The sequence below is a fragment of the Sabethes cyaneus genome, chromosome 2 (genome assembly GCF_943734655.1).
Source record: "Sabethes cyaneus chromosome 2, idSabCyanKW18_F2, whole genome shotgun sequence".
NCBI lineage: Eukaryota > Metazoa > Arthropoda > Insecta > Diptera > Culicidae > Sabethes > Sabethes cyaneus.
Genome location: NC_071354.1, coordinates 62,431,570 through 62,453,450, shown reverse-complemented (window position 1 = coordinate 62,453,450; position 21,881 = coordinate 62,431,570). Strand labels below are relative to the sequence as shown.

General features: G+C 40.7%; 1 protein-coding gene across 1 annotated transcript in view; it reads left to right on the top strand.

Moving 5' to 3' along the window:
* LOC128738119 (heterogeneous nuclear ribonucleoprotein L) overlaps positions 1-21,881 on the top strand; it is a 456,878-nt gene that overhangs the window by 305,688 nt on the left and 129,309 nt on the right. The window contains exon 3 of the mRNA XM_053832989.1: positions 13,035-13,120. Within this exon, the coding sequence (XP_053688964.1) occupies positions 13,035-13,120 (86 nt within the window). The remainder of the gene's footprint in view (positions 1-13,034; positions 13,121-21,881) is intronic.

Here is a 21,881-nt window from a genome sequence, read left to right as displayed (position 1 = left end):
GTTAGGCACGCATTTTCCAGAAGGAGATGAAAAAAGTAAAGCCATGGGTATAAACGTTCTGTTAAGAACTTGGCCCTTCTTTATCGACAGATTTCGCAGCCGTTTACTAGAGTACAGGACAATCATGGGGATAGTGCAACGATCCTACTAACTCTATAGCAGCACCTCCAGCCGCCGAGATTCGAACATACGACGACTGGTTTGTTAGGCCAGCATCGTACCCCGAAGTTAAAGGGGATGAAGCATGGCGTAATAGAGTGCTTTGCGGCATTGCGGGTCTTTAAAATCTTGTCAATTTTTTGCAATAAATCTCAACTGACGAATCGCTTTTGAGTTTATCGTTGTAGGGTGAAGATCGAAAGTTAGTTTCGGATCGAGAATCACACCAAGGTTATTCATATGCTCGACCCTTTTCAATGACCTGTTGGTCAATTTTGTAGTCGAAAACTGTAGGCGATTTGATTCGATGGAACGTCATTACCTCGCATTTAGAGACGCTGATAGTCAACTTAATCGTCGAAATCGTCAGCACAAACCAATCTGCAACACCTCTTTCAAGGGCTGAAGTAGTGTCGTTAAAGAATAAAATGAACAGCAGTGGTCTTAAGTTGCTGCCACAAATACGAGCGTAACCATGTGACAAACTGTTACGAAATACCCATCAGTCCCCGTTATATGAAAAAGTTGAATTATGTTCCGAAGACGTGTAGACCGCCTAGTTAGCTCCGAGGCCAATGCTGGTCTAACATGTCAGTCGTCGAATGTTCGAATTTCTGCTGGGCGGTGCTGCTAGTTAGAGCCAGTAGGATTGTTGCACTATCCCCGTAACTGTCCTGTACGAAGGCTGCGAAGTCTGTTGATAAAGAAGGGTCAGCTCTTAGAAAGACGTTTAGGCCCAAGGCCTTGTTTATACGTGTAGATTTCTATCTCAAGTATCAAGTAAGATGATATAACATATATTCCTCTCACCACTAGTTGAATTTAATCGGTTAGTAAATTGAGTTAATTTGGCCTCGTAAAAATTATTGTGGCTGTACTCTGAAAACCTACAACCTGCTACTATTCATTCGCGTTGAATTTAACCATAAAAAGCGCCTGACTGTATTGGTTTGCATCCTCTTTTGTGACTTTTTTCCACTCTTGAATGCCTTGGTATTTTAATTTTATTGCATCGAATCAACCAATGGTATTGCTCTCAAATATAAAAATTCTGACAACATCAACTAATTATATGACCGACAATTATTCAATTGAATCCAGGTCGCCAATAGCTTTTTCTCCCAATGTGATGAATGCTATAATTAATAAAAAAAGAGGAGGAAACAAAGGGAAACCTATTAGCGCTAGAAAACACGTTCCATTTTAATTTCCAAGGTCGCCAATAGCTTTTTCTCCCAATGTGATGAATGCTATAATTAATAAAAAAAGAGGAGGAAACAAAGGGAAACCTATTAGCGCTAGAAAACACGTTCCATTTTAATCTCCATGGTTTCATAAATTTGAGCACGTTCTCAGTGCATCGTGTTCGGTTTACCAACTGATCAATGTTTTTCCTAACTAATAGGTTTGTTAAATTCAATGGATGTCATTGATTATATGCCATAATTTGTTCCCCTGCTGCCTACGGACACACGATTACTACTGGTGGGTTCACGCCATGCCACCCACACGTATGCTCTTTGGTTACAGAAAAAGATGGGAATATTCGTGTTGCCATGTGCGCTCGAATGTAAAAACAAAACAAAGCACAGTGTTCCGAAACTGGCAACGCAGCTAGCTTGTCAGCCAAGCGCGTGAAAAAATCCAAACAATTCAATATAGTCAGCTTAGCAGGATCCATCAGTGAATTGCTTGTTTTTGCTATCAAACAATTTTTCACTTCATTTCGCGGGTGTTTTGATCTGTCGAATTTAGATTGTAGCGGAAACAATGGGCGTTTTGGTGGAAAACGAATAAAAACACAACACCATTCGCTCGCTAGCAGGCAGGCAGGCAGGCAAAGGAGCAGCAACAGCCTCAACGCACGCATGCTCGAAGATAACAAAGAGTAAAATTTTCATTCATATTCGTTGGCTCGTCTATCGTATATTGTTGTGCATCCCTGATCGCGAACTCTGCATGATGGCGATGATGGACGAACCTTATGCTCGCTCGTCGCTCAGATTGTAAATCGAAAGAAGGCTGCGCTTGTTGTGGGTGGGAGTTTTCTTGGCTTCTTTTTATCTTCTTGCAATCTTCTTACAATGATGAAAAGACAAATAAGATAATCGTGTTTTGACTGAAATTTTTCTCGGAAAAATATGCTAGGGGAAATCATCAGTTTGTTGTGTTGTGGTGAACTGAGCAAGACCAGAACCAAAAAGAAAACACCACTGTCATGATTAGGAATATTCGTCTCTGCTTTTTGTAGAAGATGATCAAAAATCATATCATTTAGCGGACATTTTTGCGTTGTCGAATGAATTGAGTTTTGCTTATAGCTTTTGTTTATGATTTGTTCAACTCTCTACATACAGGTAATATTTTATTCATGGAATCTATCTTATTCTTGTCGACTTTACCAATGTTTAGTACGAAAGGTACGAGTTTCTTTTTGGAACTTTTTTTTGAGTAGCAATGAATGATAGGTTTTCAAAACACAAGAGAAAAATTTCCAACGGATTGTGTTTTGGCAGAACATCACATAATCAAAATATTGCGCATATAAAGTGCCGAACGATTCCAAAAATAGCTCCGTCGTTGTCGTCCAGATGTTCGACATAAGCTAAAGTCTTTCCTGTTCGTAACAATGTATTATATAGTGTAGTGCTTGTAGAGATTTTGACGCGAACTTGAACTCTGAATTCCGAATGACACGTTCCTGAAATACCCGCCGATTCTACTGGTGCAGCACACGATTATGCTGAAAGTATTCCCTCGTGCTGCTTCATCTATTATGTAATAGAAGCAGCGGTCGGAAATTGCTCTTTGGCTTGTACGGAAAGCACCAAGCAGTAGTTGCTTCAAGCGATGCTTTGGCGAAACGGTTCAAGTCGACGAAGGAGAAACACATGTTTTACTTATGTTTTATGACACGTAAACAGTAGTGCTACTATTTCTCATCTTTTAGATGCTCTGATAACAACAAGTTTGTCGAAAAAACACCTCTCTTGAAGCAGTACAAGAACTTCGTTCACCTGTGCATCTTCTGACAGAATGCAATGGTTAAATAGCATGCGATGTTTTCGGTAGTTTATGGACAAATCGAGAGATTCACTAATTTTTCTTACTCTGTCAACCTTTGAAAACACAGTCTTTACTAACAACAGACTCAATCCCAAAAAAATGTTCCATGCCCTAATCCGTCAGACTAAAAATAGTCGCATCATTACTGTTGATCCACGCTGTCCCGGTTGTATGCTACTTAGCTGATATTTTCCGGACCAACGCAAAGGCACCGACGAGCGCGGCAGCAGTGTTTTACGACCAGCATTAGCCTGCTGCTGCTGCTGCTGCTTTCCCAAATTTGTCATTCGTCTCGGGATGTGACTTTATCAAACCTTGGAAATGGTGGCCTTTGCTCTGACACCGAAGCATAGGTACATAGGTAGAAGTCCCACTGTTGATCGTAAAGTGTAATGAGCTGGATGATGGAGAACAAAAGCGGAGAAGTGGCCTTCTTGACGAAGTTCGAATTCAAAAATCAACCGTTCGAGAATGCTTTTTGCCTCTTCATGGGGGCTTGCTGTGCGCGGAGCTATTTTAAATGTTAGGGACCGGATAGTGAAAATATTTCAAGTTTTTGGTTCCAAGCTAGAACGAGATGAGTATTATTTATTCATCCTATAAACGTAAAAATGATTTTATTTGACCCCGACAGTTAATTGAAAAGGACTTTCGGGGACTAATGGACTAATGTTTAAAGCAAGAATCTCTGATGATATATATTGTAACTCATCAATTATTTTTCATCACCATTTTAGAATGTAAGTCGCATCAGAAAAGTATTAATTGTGTTAGAAAAAATGAAAAAAAAAATTGTCAGAAGATACTCTTTTGAATAAATTATTTTTGGTAAAAGGCGTGAAATAAAATTGTACGCGTAAATCAAATCATCATCGTAAAAAAGGCCCGCACTAACTGGCTGGCAAGTCGTCCCGAAAAACTGCGGAACAGTATTACGAAAAATCAGCACAGTGTGAAATTGATTTTTGCTGTTACGATCGGAATGATTGACACACGGAACGCGCTCTAAGCTTCGTGCTTAATTTTTGATATTGAATAATTTACAATCGGATAACCACCATCGATCAGTACAAAAGCCACGGGTATACAGGAAAAGTCAATATATCGCGCTTGATTGGTGAAATATCAAACGATATGCTTGGAAAAATTGTATTTATCGAATTAACCACTACCGCAAACACACAACTGCGGGCAAAATGCATTTCATTTGTGTGAAAAAAAAAACATAATGGTTTTCACTGCAGGATTATGCTTTCGCTTTTAATTTGGATTGAAAACCTCAATATGAATGATATTAACGTCTATTGTAATAAACAAGCGATCACAGAATCATAAAATAGAAATATTTTCAAGCCTAACTAACTGTATTCAGAAAAGCACAGCAAAATGACATGAATCGATATGAAAGCCTCCGGGGAGCATTACTACTAAAAATTACCAAATGTTCTGCGGCCCGCATCCAAATACTGTTAGCTCTGATAGATGTCGAAATTTTATTTTTATGCAAACTACTATTAGACCTAACTACTAACTAAATTTTTTTTTGAAACGGTGGTTCTACAACTTAAGGGACGGTAGGGGAAAGTAATGAAGAATTTTTGAATAGATGGGAAAGAGTGTAAAGGTGAGGGGGGGGGGGGGGGGGGGTTATTATGTCCCTTAAGCTGGAAGTACAAAGTTAGCAGAACATTAGCTGGACCATGCAGTTAATTGATGCTCAATTAATGCTAATTAATGCTCCAAACGGCTAATTTAATGCTACATTGTTTCATAGAAAAAAAAACAATGTACTACTAGTGCTAGCTTAAGATTAAGATAGAGCTACCCAAGTATGAAAATAATTTGATGCTCATTTAATGCTCTAACAAAAACATAGTCTTGGTAACTTTGGTGGGCATTTTCCATGAAAAATTGAAAGAAAGGCGCTTGTTTTTATTACTAGCCCTCTCCCCACGATGAAGATATTTTTTTATTCCATTTTATCAGCAGCACATTGTTTCCACAACACAATACATGATCTTTTTACTACAAATCCAATGAAATGGCAACATTCGCATACATATAGCATTATGTTACAACCGAACACTTTAGCTTTAGCGTACTTCCCCAACACAGATATCACATTAACCTAGGATTAATAGTCGTACGTAAAAAATCTTCAACCTGTTGGGACGAGGAGATTTTGTCACTTTTGCTGGATTTTGTCACTTTTCTTGTCTTCCCAAGCACAGACATCAAATTGACCTAGGTTTAACCGTCGTAAATAATATTCGACTTGTTGAGATGGGGAGATTTTCTCAACTTTCCTTAGCTCGCTTCCCTAACTAAAAATTAAATCGGTCTTAGTTTAATCATCGCACGAAAAACCTGTTGGGATGAGAGGATTTTGTTACTCTTCCTGCAGCACTTCCAAAGCAGAGACATCAAATTGGTCTGGATGTATTTGTCGTAAAAAGTATTCTGCCTTCTGGTACGAGGAAGTTTTGTCAGTTTTTCTGGTGCTTCCCTCATACAGACATCAAGTTAGTCTAAATTTAATCATCGTACGAAAAAAACCTTCAACGAGGGAGTTTTGTCACTGTCCCAAGCCCCTACCTAGCGCCTCCACGTGGCCATACCTGGAAATACTTCAATTTGTATAATTGAGTAACCAAGCTAGGAGATGCAGGGTCGTGTGGTTTTCAGTTCCTAACCTAATAGTTGCACTTTTAGGCAGCCATTGAACCACACGACTTTATTTTCAAGTGTTATATTTTTTGAACTAATATTTTCGGTTGACTAATGACTTTTAGAGAGCGAAATAAGGCGCTATTTTGAGGACCAATTGCAGCCTAGTTTCTGGTATAAATGCTATTAGTTCATCACCGAGGGTCCGGAGTATCACTTAATCTTTATTAGCAAAGATACTCCCAACGACTGTGAATTAATCGTCATCTATATAGAAAGCGTTTGGTACGTGAGGTCCACGCTTTCTTCTTTCCCCTTGATTTCAAGAAGTTTAATGGAATTAGGTATTTTTTCTGGTCCCACTTGATACCTTGGAATCCTATCTGCGGTACATGCTGCGCAGTTGGCCTGACCGTTGACAAGAAAATGATTGAATCAAGTATTCGTCATTTTCCAGGATGCCTTCAAAAATTGGCTGCGTTAGTGGGAGATTAGATTGGATTAGACGTCAAATTGGTCTAGGTTTAATCGTCGTACTTATTTACTTACTTAGTTGGCGTGTCATCCTAAGCCGAAGCTTCTCAAATTTATTCGGCTACCGCTCTCCAATTCCTTGTACACCGCGTATTCTTCGCCAGATCTCGCCTCTACCTCCACCTGGTCTAATCATCTTGCTTACTGCGTTAATGGCCATCTTGTTCCTACCGGATTTGAAGCGCACACCATCTTTGTAGAGCAGTTGTTCGGCATTCTTGCAACATGCCCTGCCCATCGTAGGTTTAATAGTCGTAACAAATCTTTGACCGGTTGGGATGGGGAGATGCTGTCACTTTTTCAAGCGCACTACCCTAACCTAGACTTCAAATTGGTCTAGGTTTAATCGTCGTGCGAAAAATATCTTTGACCTGCCGGAACGAGGGGATTTTGTCACTTTCTGGCGTACTTCCCAAGCACACATAAAATTGGTCTAAGTTTAATGGTCGTAAAGAATTTTTGACCTGTTGGGATGGACAGATTCTGTCACTTTTTTTCTAAAAACACGTTAAAACTTTAATGACGTCTTTTCTAACCAATCATGAAGCGAGGATTTTCATTTGTGCAACCTCAAAAATCAATATTTTTCTTTGTTTGGGTCAACGCGTAAAAGATTTTGCATAAATATTGAAAATCGATCAGGAAATCGCTAAGCTATTATCTTGAACGCCCTGACTTTTAGATTTTTTAGAATGACCTCCTATACCGGCTACTTTCCAAAAAGACATAGTCGTATTTCAAAAATATGTGCAAAAATAAAAAATATTTAGAGTACATAACATAACAAAACGAAAATAGAAGTGTAACGTTTGAATGAAAGATTTCAAATGCTAATAACTACTGAACTACTGAATGAAACTGAACAATTTATATGTCGTTGGATAGATAAAATGACCAGCAATTTTTTGGGGGGAGAGCAATTTTAAGGAGGGCGTAAGAGGGGGGGCTCCTATACAAATGAAACACAAATTTCCTTAAAACTCGTGAACTAATCAAGCAAATGGAACCAAATCTTGCATGTAGGGGTTTCAGAAGGCAGGATTTTTTTCTATGGTATAGTGAGACCCCTTCCCCTTCTAAGAGGGAGGGCTCCCATACAAATGAAATACAAATTTCCTCATAACTTTAGAACTTACCAAGCGAATGGAACCAAATTTGGCATGCGAAGGTTTCAGAAGGCAAAAATTTTTTCTATGTTGTACGGAGACTCCTACCCCTTATAAGAGGGGTGGGGGGCTCCCATACAAATCAAATACAAATTTCCTCATAACTCTAGAACTAACCAAGCAAAGTTGGCAAGTGGAAGTTTCAAAAGGCAAGATTTTTTTCTATGAGGAACTATGACCCCTCCTCTGTTTAGGACAGGAGGCTTCTATACAAATAAAATTCAAATTTCCTCATAACTCGATAACTAATCAAGCAAAGGGAACCAAATTTGACATGTGAGTTTTTTTTGGAGGCATGAATTTATTTTATGTGTTTTAGCTTTAATGTTATTTGTAACCAATGACCCTTTTAAAGGCCACAATGGAGTTAAAGTAAGATTATTGAAACATGTCAAGCTACGCATAATCATATTTGATATAATAATCTGTGGGCTGGTCATTCATTACTGTTTCAACTTTTATGATGTACACAAGTGATTTTTGAAAGAAATCTCTATATCTCAATGGTTGCAGGCATTGTACTTATAAACCCCCGTCCACATATTTTCAAAGCCACCATTACATTCAATGAAGAATTGATTCTGAATATTTCTCTTTTTCTCTTAATGGCAGTCGCAGATTCTCATAAACATACATATGCCAGAAATGCACTTTACATTAGTCTTTGATCTACTGATCTGATACAGTCCTACGTCACCCTTTCGTACAACCCAACGTGAAGTAAACCATATTTCAGCAGATACTCACGGTGAATTTGCTTTAACTGGGAAATTGTGCAAAAATGTTTTACGTGTTTTGAAAAATAGTGCTCAGCAGTGGTTGGAGAATTCGCGAAAAAATGATTATTTGAATCGATGATCATCTCTCATTCACAGTATTCGCTTGCCTCGCCGATAATCCATCCATCAGCTTTGAACTTTAGGAATGGAAAGTTGCGTCCTAATACAATCAAAGCCGCTATAAAATAATTTTGCTGCATGACGACGCTCAATTACATGTAATCACCCTTATTCTGCGAGTCACGTGACTCAATACGACAGTTGTCACTCGCCGTGACTTGTCACCTAAGTCACCTAAGTGACAACCGTGTCACCTAGGTAACAAACCCCTGTCAGCTAAGTGACAAACCGTGTCACCTAGGTGACACAGCGAGTCACCTAGGTGACAATTGTCACCTGATTCGGGGCGACTCCAAAATAGTCACATCACTCGCCTCGCAGAATAAGGGTGAATGTGTTTCGGATGGTTGGTGGTAAATGCAATTCTTTCTAAGTTTTCACATATTTTATTTGTTAATTTGCTAATTATTGCCTCCCAGTCAAATTCCAGATACCAGTCTGATAAGTCAGTCACCATATGTTCGAATCGTATGTTCGGTTGGGAAGGCTCTTAAAGTCAATAGGAGCGAAGCACTAGCCCCTTACTTGTCCTATTCTCTAACAGCCAGCTGGCTGCGATATCTATGGAATTAAACTGGAAGTCGAGTTTTGAAAACGGAGTGCGGCAATATTTCAATCTCTACGCAGTCGAAATATTGCAGCACTAGTGAACAGTAAATTGGCAAAGCAAATAGTAATAGCCAAGAGCGATGTTATTTCCGTCACAGTATTTAAAGTATGTGCTATTATAAATTAATGCTACACAATAACACATTAATAAAGCAACCAACTATAATTGTTTATGGTTCCTCCAGTGTTGACATTATCAGTTTGATTGCTACAACTGTAAGCCTACCCGGACAGATTACCGAGACAAATCCGACACATTGATACATACGCATATAGAGCACCAATTTATTATCCAATTTCACACGCCCAGTAATAAAAAAAAACCCCACCGTGGTGCGTGCGGTATGTATGTGTTGCCGGCCGGAGGCAGCAACATATACGATGAACTATTCATTGTGGCAATAATTCCTTTCCTGAAATGATTGTTCCCTGACCCCATCGCACACACAAAGCAAACAGCAAGCTCGTAAAACGTCAGGGATGAAGGAAACCGATGATGATGGTTTTCCGTGTTAGGAAGACCTGTTCCTCTCCACTCTCATCACCGCTGGTATCATCTTCCAGCCTAGATATCTTCATAACTAGCAGTAATGAAAAGGTTGTAACATCAGACTTGCAAAAAAATCTTCTGCATCGACATTTCAGTCTTCGTCAGTGTTTACCGTGATGTTGCGGGGGTATGAGGGTTTTGCCCAGTCAATTATGGTTGCATTGCATTGCATGCCAGCAACGGAACCGGAAAAATGGAAACCGATTGTTCCTGTGTGCGCAATTCTCCGGTTTTCAGGATGCTTTGCAATTGAGATTACGGGAAGCAAACCATACACACAGGCAGGCATACAATAGACATGATCCTTCTCTCCTGTTGAAGTTATTGAAGCAAAACTTTTAAAATAATATGCAAACTTTGCACATTTGAAACTTTGTAATAGGTAAGTTGGTGCTTGCTGGTGGAGTAAACAATACGGCACGCTTGACCTGGGTTGAATAGTTGGGCTCTACCTATATGTGCGGTTTCCGTTTTGAAACCATTTTACGAATGGAAACCAGTCAAGGCCGTTGCCATTTCAATTATTGGCATACGAATGGTCATGAATGGTAGAGGGTTATGAGAGGAAAAAGCTGTTATATGGTTTGTTTATTTTAACTTGATTTTTATGAACCGATCTCGGAACTCAGGTTGTTAACTTGGCTTTATAAAGATACCCATAGAATAATATAGATGAATAGATAAACAGTCGTAAGCCATTAGACTCAACTACGATATCTGTTGTTGCTTTGGGAAATCGCTAACTAACTTTATTGCTTGGAAGGGTCTGTAGCCGCAAAGTTACCCAGTCAAAGTGATTTTAGCATGAATTTACCCTCCTCTTCTTCTTCTAGCAGCATAGAGCCGTGGTGGCTCTTACCGTATCAAGAATTCCTCTCCACTGTACACGGTCCTAGGCTACTCGTCGGCAAGTGCACGTATGCCTTCAGTAAGCGAAGTTACAGTTTCAAGTCCATACCGGTCTAAAATTTGGGAGGAGGAGAACCTTCCGGAGAAACGGATGGAAGGTGTGGTTTGTCCCATCTACAAAAAGGGTAGTCTGTTCGATTGTTCTAACTACGGATCAAATTTTTTCCACTCCGATAAATCCTTCAGAAATGCCCATGCATCATAGTTTCATGGATTTCAGGCAGCATAGGATACAGTCGAGCGCGAACAGGTATAGCCGTTAATGCACGAGAGAGGTTTTACATACAAACTGACGCGGCTGATGAAAGCTACTCTGGAGCGAGTGATGTGCTACGTGCATGTTGTTGTAAATATGGTGGCCTTAAAAAGGACCGCTAAGTTTGAACGTAATGGTGTTCGTGTTTCGGGTTGCACATGGCCCGGAAGATGCTTCTCTCTGATCAACTGGTTATTGATGTGTTCGGAATTGCAGCCAAGCGGCTTTATTTTGTAATCTTTTCTGTCATTACAAGTCTATTCTAGAGGTGGGAACAGTAAACTATGGTGTTATGGTTATGGTGAAACAAATTTAGACGTGAAAAACACAAAAAGTAGAATGAAATAGAAATCTACAGCAGACACAAACAGTTTCATCGAAGCCAACACACCAGCATTCGAATATTCGTTTAAGGGATAAAAGCATTTATCTTAATTTCAGTAAATGCCAACGGCCTTTTACCAAAGTAAACGAATGAATTCGGAGAAAAGTTAAATTACTCCGTTCTGTTGTGTTTTGTTTTGAAAAGTTGATCGAATTAATTTCCCACGTACCGACAACAGTACTCCCAGAGCTGCTTCTGTTGTTTCACGAACTTGTTTCATTCAACCAATTTAGTTAAATGCACCATCAGCTCAAGTGCTAAACCGAGAGCTGACCACCACAAAGAAGCGAACGAAAGCGGAATCGACATTTCACGCTGAAAGCTCTTATCCTGCGAATTTTGAGGGAGATTTGCTATGGACTAACAATACAATACATAACGACCCTCTTCCGTCTCGACCTCAGCCTCAGCCGGTCGGATTATCACCGCGGTTGCTAAAATTCGATAGCTCATCGCAACAACCAAAAAAAACCCTCCTTGTTGTCGGACAAAAGGTGACAAAAAAGAGCAGCAACCCCGAAAATCCCACCTGAATTCGCTACTCATCCCGGTCGGTTTCGTTCGCAAAATAGAATTGACAAGAGGTATTGTATGCGAACACTAACTATTCAGTAAAATGTGCCAAAATGCTTATGAGTTCGGCCTGAACTCAGGACACAAGGCTTCATGCCTCTGCCGCCACCGTGGTGATACAGGAAAATCGGCAACCGGGAGGCATCGTTCGCGCGTTCTCCGTCCATTCATTTAATTGGTCCTAAATTTTCGCGTTTCCCCCGGAGCAGAGTGGAATTGGTAGGCAAATAAGGACAGTGAAAATTGTCGATTCAACGTTGACCGACATTGATTAAATTTAATATGTACACTGCTTCCCGGGAGATGTGCATTTCCCCGTGTATTGGTTTTAGAAATTTAATCGTGGCTAGGGATGAATTAATTTCGATATTGTAATTAAAGCTGGACAATTTTTGTCAAATCAGATAGCGGCGAATATCCAGCTTATTAAAATTATGTATTAGTTGGTCATGTGCTAAATTGCCTAGTACCGTCTTCCATTTTTATCTCTCATATTTCCATTTGTAAGTATTTACATTTCGAAGGAATCTTGCCTCGGGGACAGAAATCTGGGTTCAACCCAAATAGGAGCGAAATAATTTATTATAGCTCTCTAAAAAAGCTCCCTGATTTCAGGTCACGAGCAAATTCCTTTCAACAAAATTGACACTTTCCACAGTGTGAGTGTGTGTTGTGCACCGGACTCTTTTCAAAATTCTCCTCTTTATAATCGTCCAAATCGATCCGGACCAACATGAAAGGATGAAGTCAGCCTTTCGTTTGGTTCGGACGTCTCGTTTCTGTCGATAAGAAACTGCCCGCCCCTGGCCGGCTCAACTACGACTACGACGTTCGGCTTTGCTTACCCAGGCCAGGCCACGACGATACGATAGCACAGAAAAACCTGCTGACCTTTGTTCCGGAAATAAAAGCAGTCCCGTCGACGTCGTCGTCACCTGCCGGCTCGTGTTTGAGGGAAAATTGACAGCTTAGGATTTCGCATTTTGTGGCAGCAGCAGCAGCGCTGCGCTTGGAATGAGGGTCACAATTTCACCCTCGGGCGATTGGGTTTCGCATGACTCGGTCACGCAGAGCGTATTGCAAAGTCGTGGGAAATGCTATTACCTATTCTGCATATTTACGGCATACTTTGATCATTATCTTATGAAATATAGCAGACAAAAAACTATTTTCCACGCAGCCTATGCTGCTCGTCCAATCATGTTTATGTCTTGACATTTTAATATTAAACAACGTTTGCCTTTCTCTTCCTTTTTTCCAGGACGTCCTACACACCATCTGTCAGCCCAACGGACAAGTGCAGCGTATCGTGATATTCAAGAAGAACGGAGTCCAAGCCATGGTCGAATATCCTTTTGCAAAACACAAAAATTCAAACCGTCGAAAATTTACGTGATTAATAGCCCCTGCTGGTATCGTTTGTCAAATTCTTGGTAGAAAAACAAAGAAAAAAAAACAAGGCGCTTGAGTATTTGGGCCTCGCAATCAATCTGCGTTATCGCATATTTTCATAACAGCGGATGAAATTTTTTTCCGTACAATAACCCTGTGATATAGATCGCAGCATAAGTGTGCTCTATTATGCTTCATATATTCGACGATTCGTTCCGATATACTAATCGTTCTATTAGCAGATCTGGTGAATAACGCAATATGTCAGTTTCCAAACGTAAATCAATAATATGGCGGGAAAAATTGAAATAGTAAATCACATCGTTCGTTAGTTGGGGGGATTTAATGTAAAGAAACATCTTTAGTGTGAAGCCTTAGTTTAAGGGTTTATTCTATTTCAGAAACTGTTTCTAAAAATTTCTTGGATATTGTTAAAAAATGACAAAGTATTGCTGGGAAAATTTGCTGTCTTCAATATGTCTGAGATGATTGAATAATTTCAATTGGAGTGCTACGAAGGAATTTACGATACCAATCTAAGAAATATCATAAAGCAAACTATTAAACTCTGGCCCAAACATTTACAGCAATTAGAAAAGTTCAATTAAGTGAAATTTCAACTCAATGCGATATTTTCTTAAAACTAAAAACTGTTTGCCCGTGAAAATACAAAATCATTAAATCTCTCGGCAATGCAATGTTGCAAATTGAGTGAAAAGTAAACGATGCGCTCTCTTACGCGAATGAGTGTGAGAAGCTTATTCCACTGATGCAAGCGTACGACAAACAACCGCTGGTGCTGTCTGCATACAGTCTGCTACCTACCCACTTACGACCGCACAGCTTTGTAGAGTCTATCTGCACAGCCCGCTCACGAAACCAACTACCACCCCACGTCCTCGCCTACAGACGCTAGTAAGAGTGCGGGTCCTTGCGAGCGACGGTATCAACTACTGGATCGTGGCTGATATTTAAATACACACTCGTAAAAACTTGTCGCAGTACATGGGAAAATAAGAAAGCGTGTTAGCCACGCAAGAGCGCGCTTCGCAACGGCATGGTATTTAACCGAGATGTCCTAATAATATGACAGGTAATAAATATATCAGGATATCAATCAAGATATGAGGTTTACACTCACATAACCCAAGTAACAATTCCAAGTTTTATAACGTTCGTGTAGTGGTTTTCATGACCAATTTCATAAATCCGCTAATAAAACTATAACCTCCACCAGAACTTTCTGATGCCCGCTATAAAACTGCTTTTTTGTGTGTGTGGATATTATCACTACGACCAGCATTTTGATCTATTGTGATCTTATCCAGGTGTTGTTTCGCACTTCGTTGTTATTGCAGTATCGCTATAGAGAGAGCGAACTGCTTATTATCCGTGCTTAAAGTGTCGGTGTGTTTTCACCCCCTTTTCCCTCTACGCTTCTTACTACTTTTCAACCAATCTAGCTCTAGAACCAGGAATTGCGGAGACTAGTTACAATTTGTCCTTGGACAAGAGGCTTCATTCGCACCTCGAGCAAGTATCATTCTTATAACCAGTCCCGGCTAAAGGCTTCATGGTGGGTAAAGCAAAGTTTAGCACAGAGTGAGGGTGTGTATGTATGTGTTCCTGACTACTTATGCATTACCAATCTCATTCCTAGAACCAAGAAGCGGTACAACCTATAATTTACCCTTGTACAAGAGGCTTCATTCGCACCTCAAGGAAGTACCACTTTTATAACTTGCCCTGGCAAGAGGCTTTCATTGTTAGTAAATGCAGAATGCAGTAGGAAGGATGTGGAGGGGCCTGAGAATAAACCCATGTCACTTAACATCGAATGGCCTGATTCTACTAAGATTCGAACCCATGACTACTCGCTTGTCAAGGCAGACTCGGTAACCTTGCGGTTACAGGGCCCCCAATATAACTGCTTTCTGACCAGGTGGTCCGCTCCTTGGAATGTTTTCATAACCTTAATAAGAATCAGGTTATAAGCTCAAGTAGTCGTATCACACTCTGCTGAAAGCAGCAATAAAACCAATGAAGTTATCGCTGCTTGACAGCCTCTGCCATAATTTAATAAAGCTTTACGCTAAATCATTTCGGTTGCTTTGTCAACTTGAAAATATATCCGTGAGCATAAAAGGTTAAAATTTTACTGTCAGATCATTCTGAACGTTTGGTTTATCCTTACCTTACCTTACCTTAATTGGCCTAACGTCTTATGACAAGGCCTGCGCAGTATAATTTCTCCATCTGTTTCGGTCCATGGCAACTGATCTCCAGTTCCGCGGGCACCCAGTGCTCGCCAGATCTCGCTCCACCTGGTCTTGCCACCTCGCTCGCTGTGCCCCTCTTCGTCTTGTTCCTACCGGATTTGATGCGAAAACCATTTTTGCAGGATAGTTGTCCGGCATTCTAGCAACATGTCCTGCCCAACGTATCCGTCCAGCTTTAACCACTTTCTGAATACTTGGTTCGCCGTAGAGACGCGCGAGCTCGTGGTTCATTCTTCGCCTCCATACACCGTTCTCTTGCACTCCGCCAAAGATGGTTCTTAGCACCCGCCGTTCGAAAACTCCGAGTGCTCGTAGGTCCTCTTCTAGCAATGTCCACGTTTCGTGCCCGTAGAGGACAACCGGTCTAATTAGCGTTTTGTACAGTGTGCACGTTTGGTTTATAGCGAGCATAATAAAATATCCCATAGACTAAATAATGAATTTTGAGCAGTCTTAGTTCGTTTCCAGCATGTGCGCATTAAATTTTATCGTGCATATGGATATGATAGGTGGATAAAATCAACGCGCCACTGAAATTTTGCAATTTTCGAAACTGGTTATTTTAACAAAATAAATATATTCAGTTAGTCAATCTCAATTTCTAGCAAAATCATTTAAGTTGCTTGATAACAGAAAGTTTGTTAGAAAAAACACAAAGTTCAAAACAAAGCACAAATAAAACATACAAGAGAAACTCCAGATGAGAACCTTGGGGAACTCCAGAGGTATTTTTGTAAATATCGTACAAAATGTGATTTGAATAGGACTTTCTTGGACTGGACTTGCACTTGGAAAATTCAGTTTGATCAGTTGTGAAGGAATATGCTGATTTTCATTAAACGGTTCGAGCAAAATCAAAAATATCACCGTGATTTAACCTCAAAAGGTGGATGCCGAAGGAAACGATTGTCAACTGCGTGATGCTTCCAACTTAGTCTGTGACATGGTGCAGTGCGATTTGTGTCAGCAATGGAATCACTATGCATGTGCTGGCATTACCGAATCGGTGAAAGACCAGGATTGGAGTTGCGGCAAGTGCGCCAACAGGCTTCAAGTTCCGAGAGGACGAAAAGCCATGAAGAGTGGTAACAGAAAAACGGCTGGACAGAAACCGAAAAGCGATGGTGGATCTACTTCTGGGAATGGCGGAACGTTAGAAGATGCCCTGAAAGAACTGGTAAAAGAGCAGCGTGCCAGAGAAAAGACCATAGAGGAGAAGATGATACTCCGGGAAAAGCGAACTTCAGGAGAAGGCATTTCGAGAAAAACAATTGAGGCAAGAACGGGAGATGAAAGAGCGCTTGTTGCAGGAAGAACGCGAAATGCTGGAACGGCTGAAGAGAAAGCATATCAAGATAGACGCAGGGAGTTGCTCGACGAGTTCGCAGAGGCGAACAAGGCTATTGCAGAAACTGTTGTTGGTGGCGTGGTTGTAGATGGCAGAAAAGAAGCGGAAGGAGATGGACCTTCCTTCGAGCAGAAAGTCAAATTTTGGCTGAAGAAGCAGACCGAAGTGGGAAGGCATCCGTACCCATTACTAAAACGCAGGTATCGAGCCCGTCTAGGCCAAAGTTCGGTGAAAAGGGTCCCGAGTTTGCAGATAAGCGAAGAGTAGGATGAAAAGACGGCAGTTCGTCCGAAGAAGCAAGCGAATACGAATCCGAAAAGGTCGAGTGTTATTCGGTGAGTGAGGAAGAAGCGCAAGAGAAGTTTAAGCCGTCTCGTAAAGAACGAGAAGTGCTATCTCGTCTGTTGGCTGGTAAGCAAAAGAAGCAGTCATCGAAAAAGCCACGGCTACCGAAGAATCAACAAACGTCGGAAAGGAAGCGAAATACGTTGTCCATGGAACAAATATCGGCTAGACAAGCGCTATTCAAGAATCTACCCATCTTCAAGGGTGAACCGGAGCTGTGACCTATCTTCATCGGCAGCTATGAGTATTCTACGCAGGCGTTTCTTAAATTTGAAGCGGCTGCAAGACAGTATGCAAGGTAGCGCACTCGAGGCGGTTAGAAGCCGGTTAGTTCTTCCAAATTCCGTTGCTGCCGTCATTGATGACCTCCATCATCTCTTCGGAAAACCCGAACAGCTCCTGAAGATGCTCATATCAAGATCATCATCGGGGATTTTAATGCTCAAGTAGGCCAGGAAGAGGAATACAAACCGTTGACTGGAGGGTTCAGCGCACACCCGCTGAGCAACGAAATGGACCTAAGATTTATCCACTTTGTCGCCTTCAAGAACTTCGCCGTACGTAGTACCTTCTTCCAGTATAGACTCCTATACAAGTTCTCCTGGAGGTCTCCAAAGCAAACAGAATCACAGATTGACCACGTTTTGATCAACTGTCGACACTTCTCATACATCATTGACGTCAGATCCTATCGAAGCGCTAACGTTTACTCGGATCACTACCTAGTGATGGGTAAGGTGCGCCCAAAACTGTCCGTTGTGAGCAACATTCGGCACCGACGCCAGCAATAGTTGAATCTCGTCCGGCAAAAGCCAGACATCACCACAAACTACGTGCACTCAATCGAAGCTGCACTGCCAGAAGAGGAAGAGATGGACGAAGCCCCTCTCGAAGACTGTTGGAACATCATCGAAACAGCCATTAGCAGTGTAGCGTAGAGCTCCACTCCCGTGGCACGGAATCAACGGAACGATTGGTTTGACGATGAATGTTTGACGGTGAAGGATGAGGAGAACGCTGCCTAGGCGACCAAGATGTGCAGTACCACTAGTCAGAACGTGGAAGACACTAAGAGACGAGAAGATGCAGCGAAACCAAATGTTCTGCAGGAGCAAGAGTATGCGGAGTTGGAGCAGCTGTATCGTTCTCAGGAAACGCGAAAGTTCTATCTCCAATTGCGAACAGATACGTGGGAACTTATCAAGCCGGCTTCGAGGATGGTCAACAATGGACCAAATATTTAGACTACGCAGATGCTCCAAAAAGGCCGTAAATACAGAATTTCCACGCACCATTTTTTAGTTGACTTCAAAGCCGCATTTGACACCATCGACCGAAAAGAGCTATGGAAAATCATGAACGAGAACAGTTTCTCCAGGAAGTTCATCAAACTGATTCGATCTACGATGGATCAGATGGTACACAGTGCTGTGTTTGGATTTCAGGTGGATTGTCAAGTTCCAGAAAATCATCAATTATGCTGCCGGTGCACGAAAAATCTGTAGTGCAAGTGTTTCGAAAGAAGAATTTTTTCGTGCTGTCTTCACCTGGTTCAACGATCGATATGGACTACTGACCATGTGTTCTGTCAGCCGTACTAAACTTCGAGCAGCAGCGAAAATGGTTAGTGTATTCCATCAGCAAGTGGATGTCATAAAACACGGCGACGTAATCAGTGGTTTCAAGCAATGGCATCGGAAGATTGCTTGAGACTCTCGTCAAGTTTGTCAAAGTATTATTCATTTAATTTTATTTCGAATCTCACGCCAACTATGCAAAAGTAACATTGAAGTTGGAATATGGTAAAAATGACACAAATTAGTACAAAAATGGCTCAAAATGGCTGAAAATGACGCAAAAAAGACACAAATTGCCAACAGTAAATGTAAAAAGGATGCAATACAAATTCGCAGATGATCTAAAAATTTCTTCGAAATAGCACAGAAATGAATGACAATCATTATAATACTAGGGGCCATTCAGATACCACGTGGACACAAACAGAGGTGGGCACCGCTAACCGGAATTTTAGCTTCGCTAACAGCTAATCCGCTAAATCAAAACGTTAGCTTCGATAACCGCTAACCGCTAAATCAACCAACAATTTAGCGGAAGCTAGCGCTAACCGCTAACAGCTAAATTTGCTAGCACTGTAGAATCGGCATTACTTTGATAAGCGCTGATTTCGGCAATAAAAGAAATTTTTTATTTCAAAGTTCTAAGAAAAAATACCTGAGATAATTCCGTGCAAAGAATTGCATTCATGAAAAATGCTTGAAGAACATTATCGCTTAGCATATTATCACATTAAAAGGGTACAAAACATTTCCATGTTCTATGACATAGATTTCTCGATTTTTTATTGGAGTTTTCCATCGCTGTGAAAATTTTTGTAAAAGCTTTCTAAAGAATATTTTCTCTGGATTGCTTAATAAAAAGTTACTTACATATTGTTGGGTTTACACTTGAGCATTACCGGTAAGCATACCAGTAGTGGCGCATCTAGTAAAAAAAATTCAAGTAAAAATGCAATGAAATCAGAATAAAAGGAATCAGAATCAGAAGGTAGAAAATTTGTAAAAAAAAATTTTGTAGATAATAATTTTCCTTGGTTGTTGTAAAAACTTTATTGCGTTGAAATTTGGCCCAATACTTATGAATTTATAAAACGAGTGATGTTCGAGAAAATCGAAAAATCTTCCTTGATGTTTTCAGTGAATGTAAGAGACCTCGAAGTTTTTAAATATCGATTTATTTGAGTCCGCGCACAAAAGTAGTCCTCTACGGACTTGAGACAGCAACTTTGTTTACGGAAGTGCACTTGCCGTATTTGAACGAAAGATGTTCCGGACTATTTTTGGCGGAGTACAAACGGATAGCGGGGAGTGGCATAGGCGTATGAACCATGAGTTGTAGTCACTATTTGGAAAAATTTGGGAGACTACGGTGAGCCGGCCACATCGCAAGGATACCGAACGACTGTGCAGTAAAATCCGTTCTCTTCAAGAGCCCCACCGGCAACAGGAATAGAGGGGCCAAACGAGTTAGATGGTTTGGCAGGTTGAAGCCGACTTGCATGTGCCGAGACGCGTCACAAATTGGAAACGAGTAGCCTAGGACCCAAAAGTACAATGGAGAGGAATTCTTGATACGGCAAAAGCCCCCCGGCTCTTGGCAGGTAGAGTACGTACAGAAGTTTGGAATTTGGAATCCTACGACCGAAGCCTGTGCAATATTTCTCACAAATTTTCCTTCTACCAAAAAAAAGTTAGCGGTTTATTTAGCGGTACATAAATTTAGCGGAAGCTAACAAAAACGCTAACGGTTATAAAAATTAGCGGAAACGCTAACCGCTAACCAAAATGTTAGCTGAGCTAATTAGCTGTTAGCGGATTAGCGGAATTGTGCCCACCTCTGGACACAAATATGCCAATTTTCAACACCCCCCTCCCCCTCTGTGGACAAGCGTGGACATCGACTCAACCCCCACCCCCCTCCATTGTTTGTCCACGTGGACATTTTTTTTCTTATGTGAAATTCTGTGCTCAATTCTGTTTTCATTTCGTTATTCTGTAATAAAAAAAAAAATTAAAAAAGCAAGCTAAACTAGGCATGTTATCTAGATCTAGTTCTTCTATCCATGCTGATCTTGTCCACTAGAAATAAATGATGGACTACAGGAAAGTCTGTTCCAGCTTGATATTCGCTTGAAGATTCATCTGCTTCAACCCCTGTTCAACAAGAGTACCTTAGCTTGGTCGCTGACTTTAACACATCATAAGACCTCTCCGTTGTGGTTCGTGAAATTTTAGGAAGATGAGTTATTTTTCAAATACGTTGTCAATGGATTTTCTTTTTCGTGGCGAGCTGCATTTGATTGTAAGGCAAAATACAATACGCGTCGTGACCTAATTTTAGTTAATTCAAAAGGCACAAATGAAAGTTCTATTTATTGCAAAAAATGTCGCTTGTCCACGTGGACATTTTCTATACCCCCTCCCCCCCTTCCGTGGACAAGCGTGGACATTCACGTACCCCCTACCCCCCTCTAAGCTGTCCACGTGGTATATGGATGGCCCCCTAAAAATTTGCTTAGAGTGACAAAAATGTGTTAAAATAATATCAGTAGCACATCAAAATGACTTTATAATAATACAACAATGATTCAAAATCAATACAAAATTGACAAAAATAAGACAAAATGACATACAAATGTAATGACGCTCAACACACTATAAAATTCGTTCAAAAACTGTGTTGCCAAAGCAAAATAAGAAATACATATGTTCAATTCAATGAAATTCAAAGCAATATTAGAAACAATTGTGATGCACTTAAACCAAACTATAAAAGCCCATCATACAAAGCGAAAATATTTTCACACATGAAAAGTAGTATCTTGCAGAGTTGACACGTACAAATGAACACCACGTGCTGTGAACTTCAAGTGCACTGAAAAAGAACACAAGCAAAACTGTCATGAGCCGAAAATTGCGCTCATTTATTATACAGGATGCTTTCGGAAGTCACGAATTTTCACCTGAACAGTTTGTGTGATTGTGGAAGCCGGGCAGCATATCATGATGATGATGCTGATGATGATGAGGATGATGGGACAACATTGCAGTCATAATTGAGAGAAATGCTCACCGTTTATGCGCCCGGAGCGAATTAACGAGCGAAAGGGTTCTGTAGGAAACGGCGCCGATAGTGAGCGGGTCATTTATAAATGACGCTCTGATTG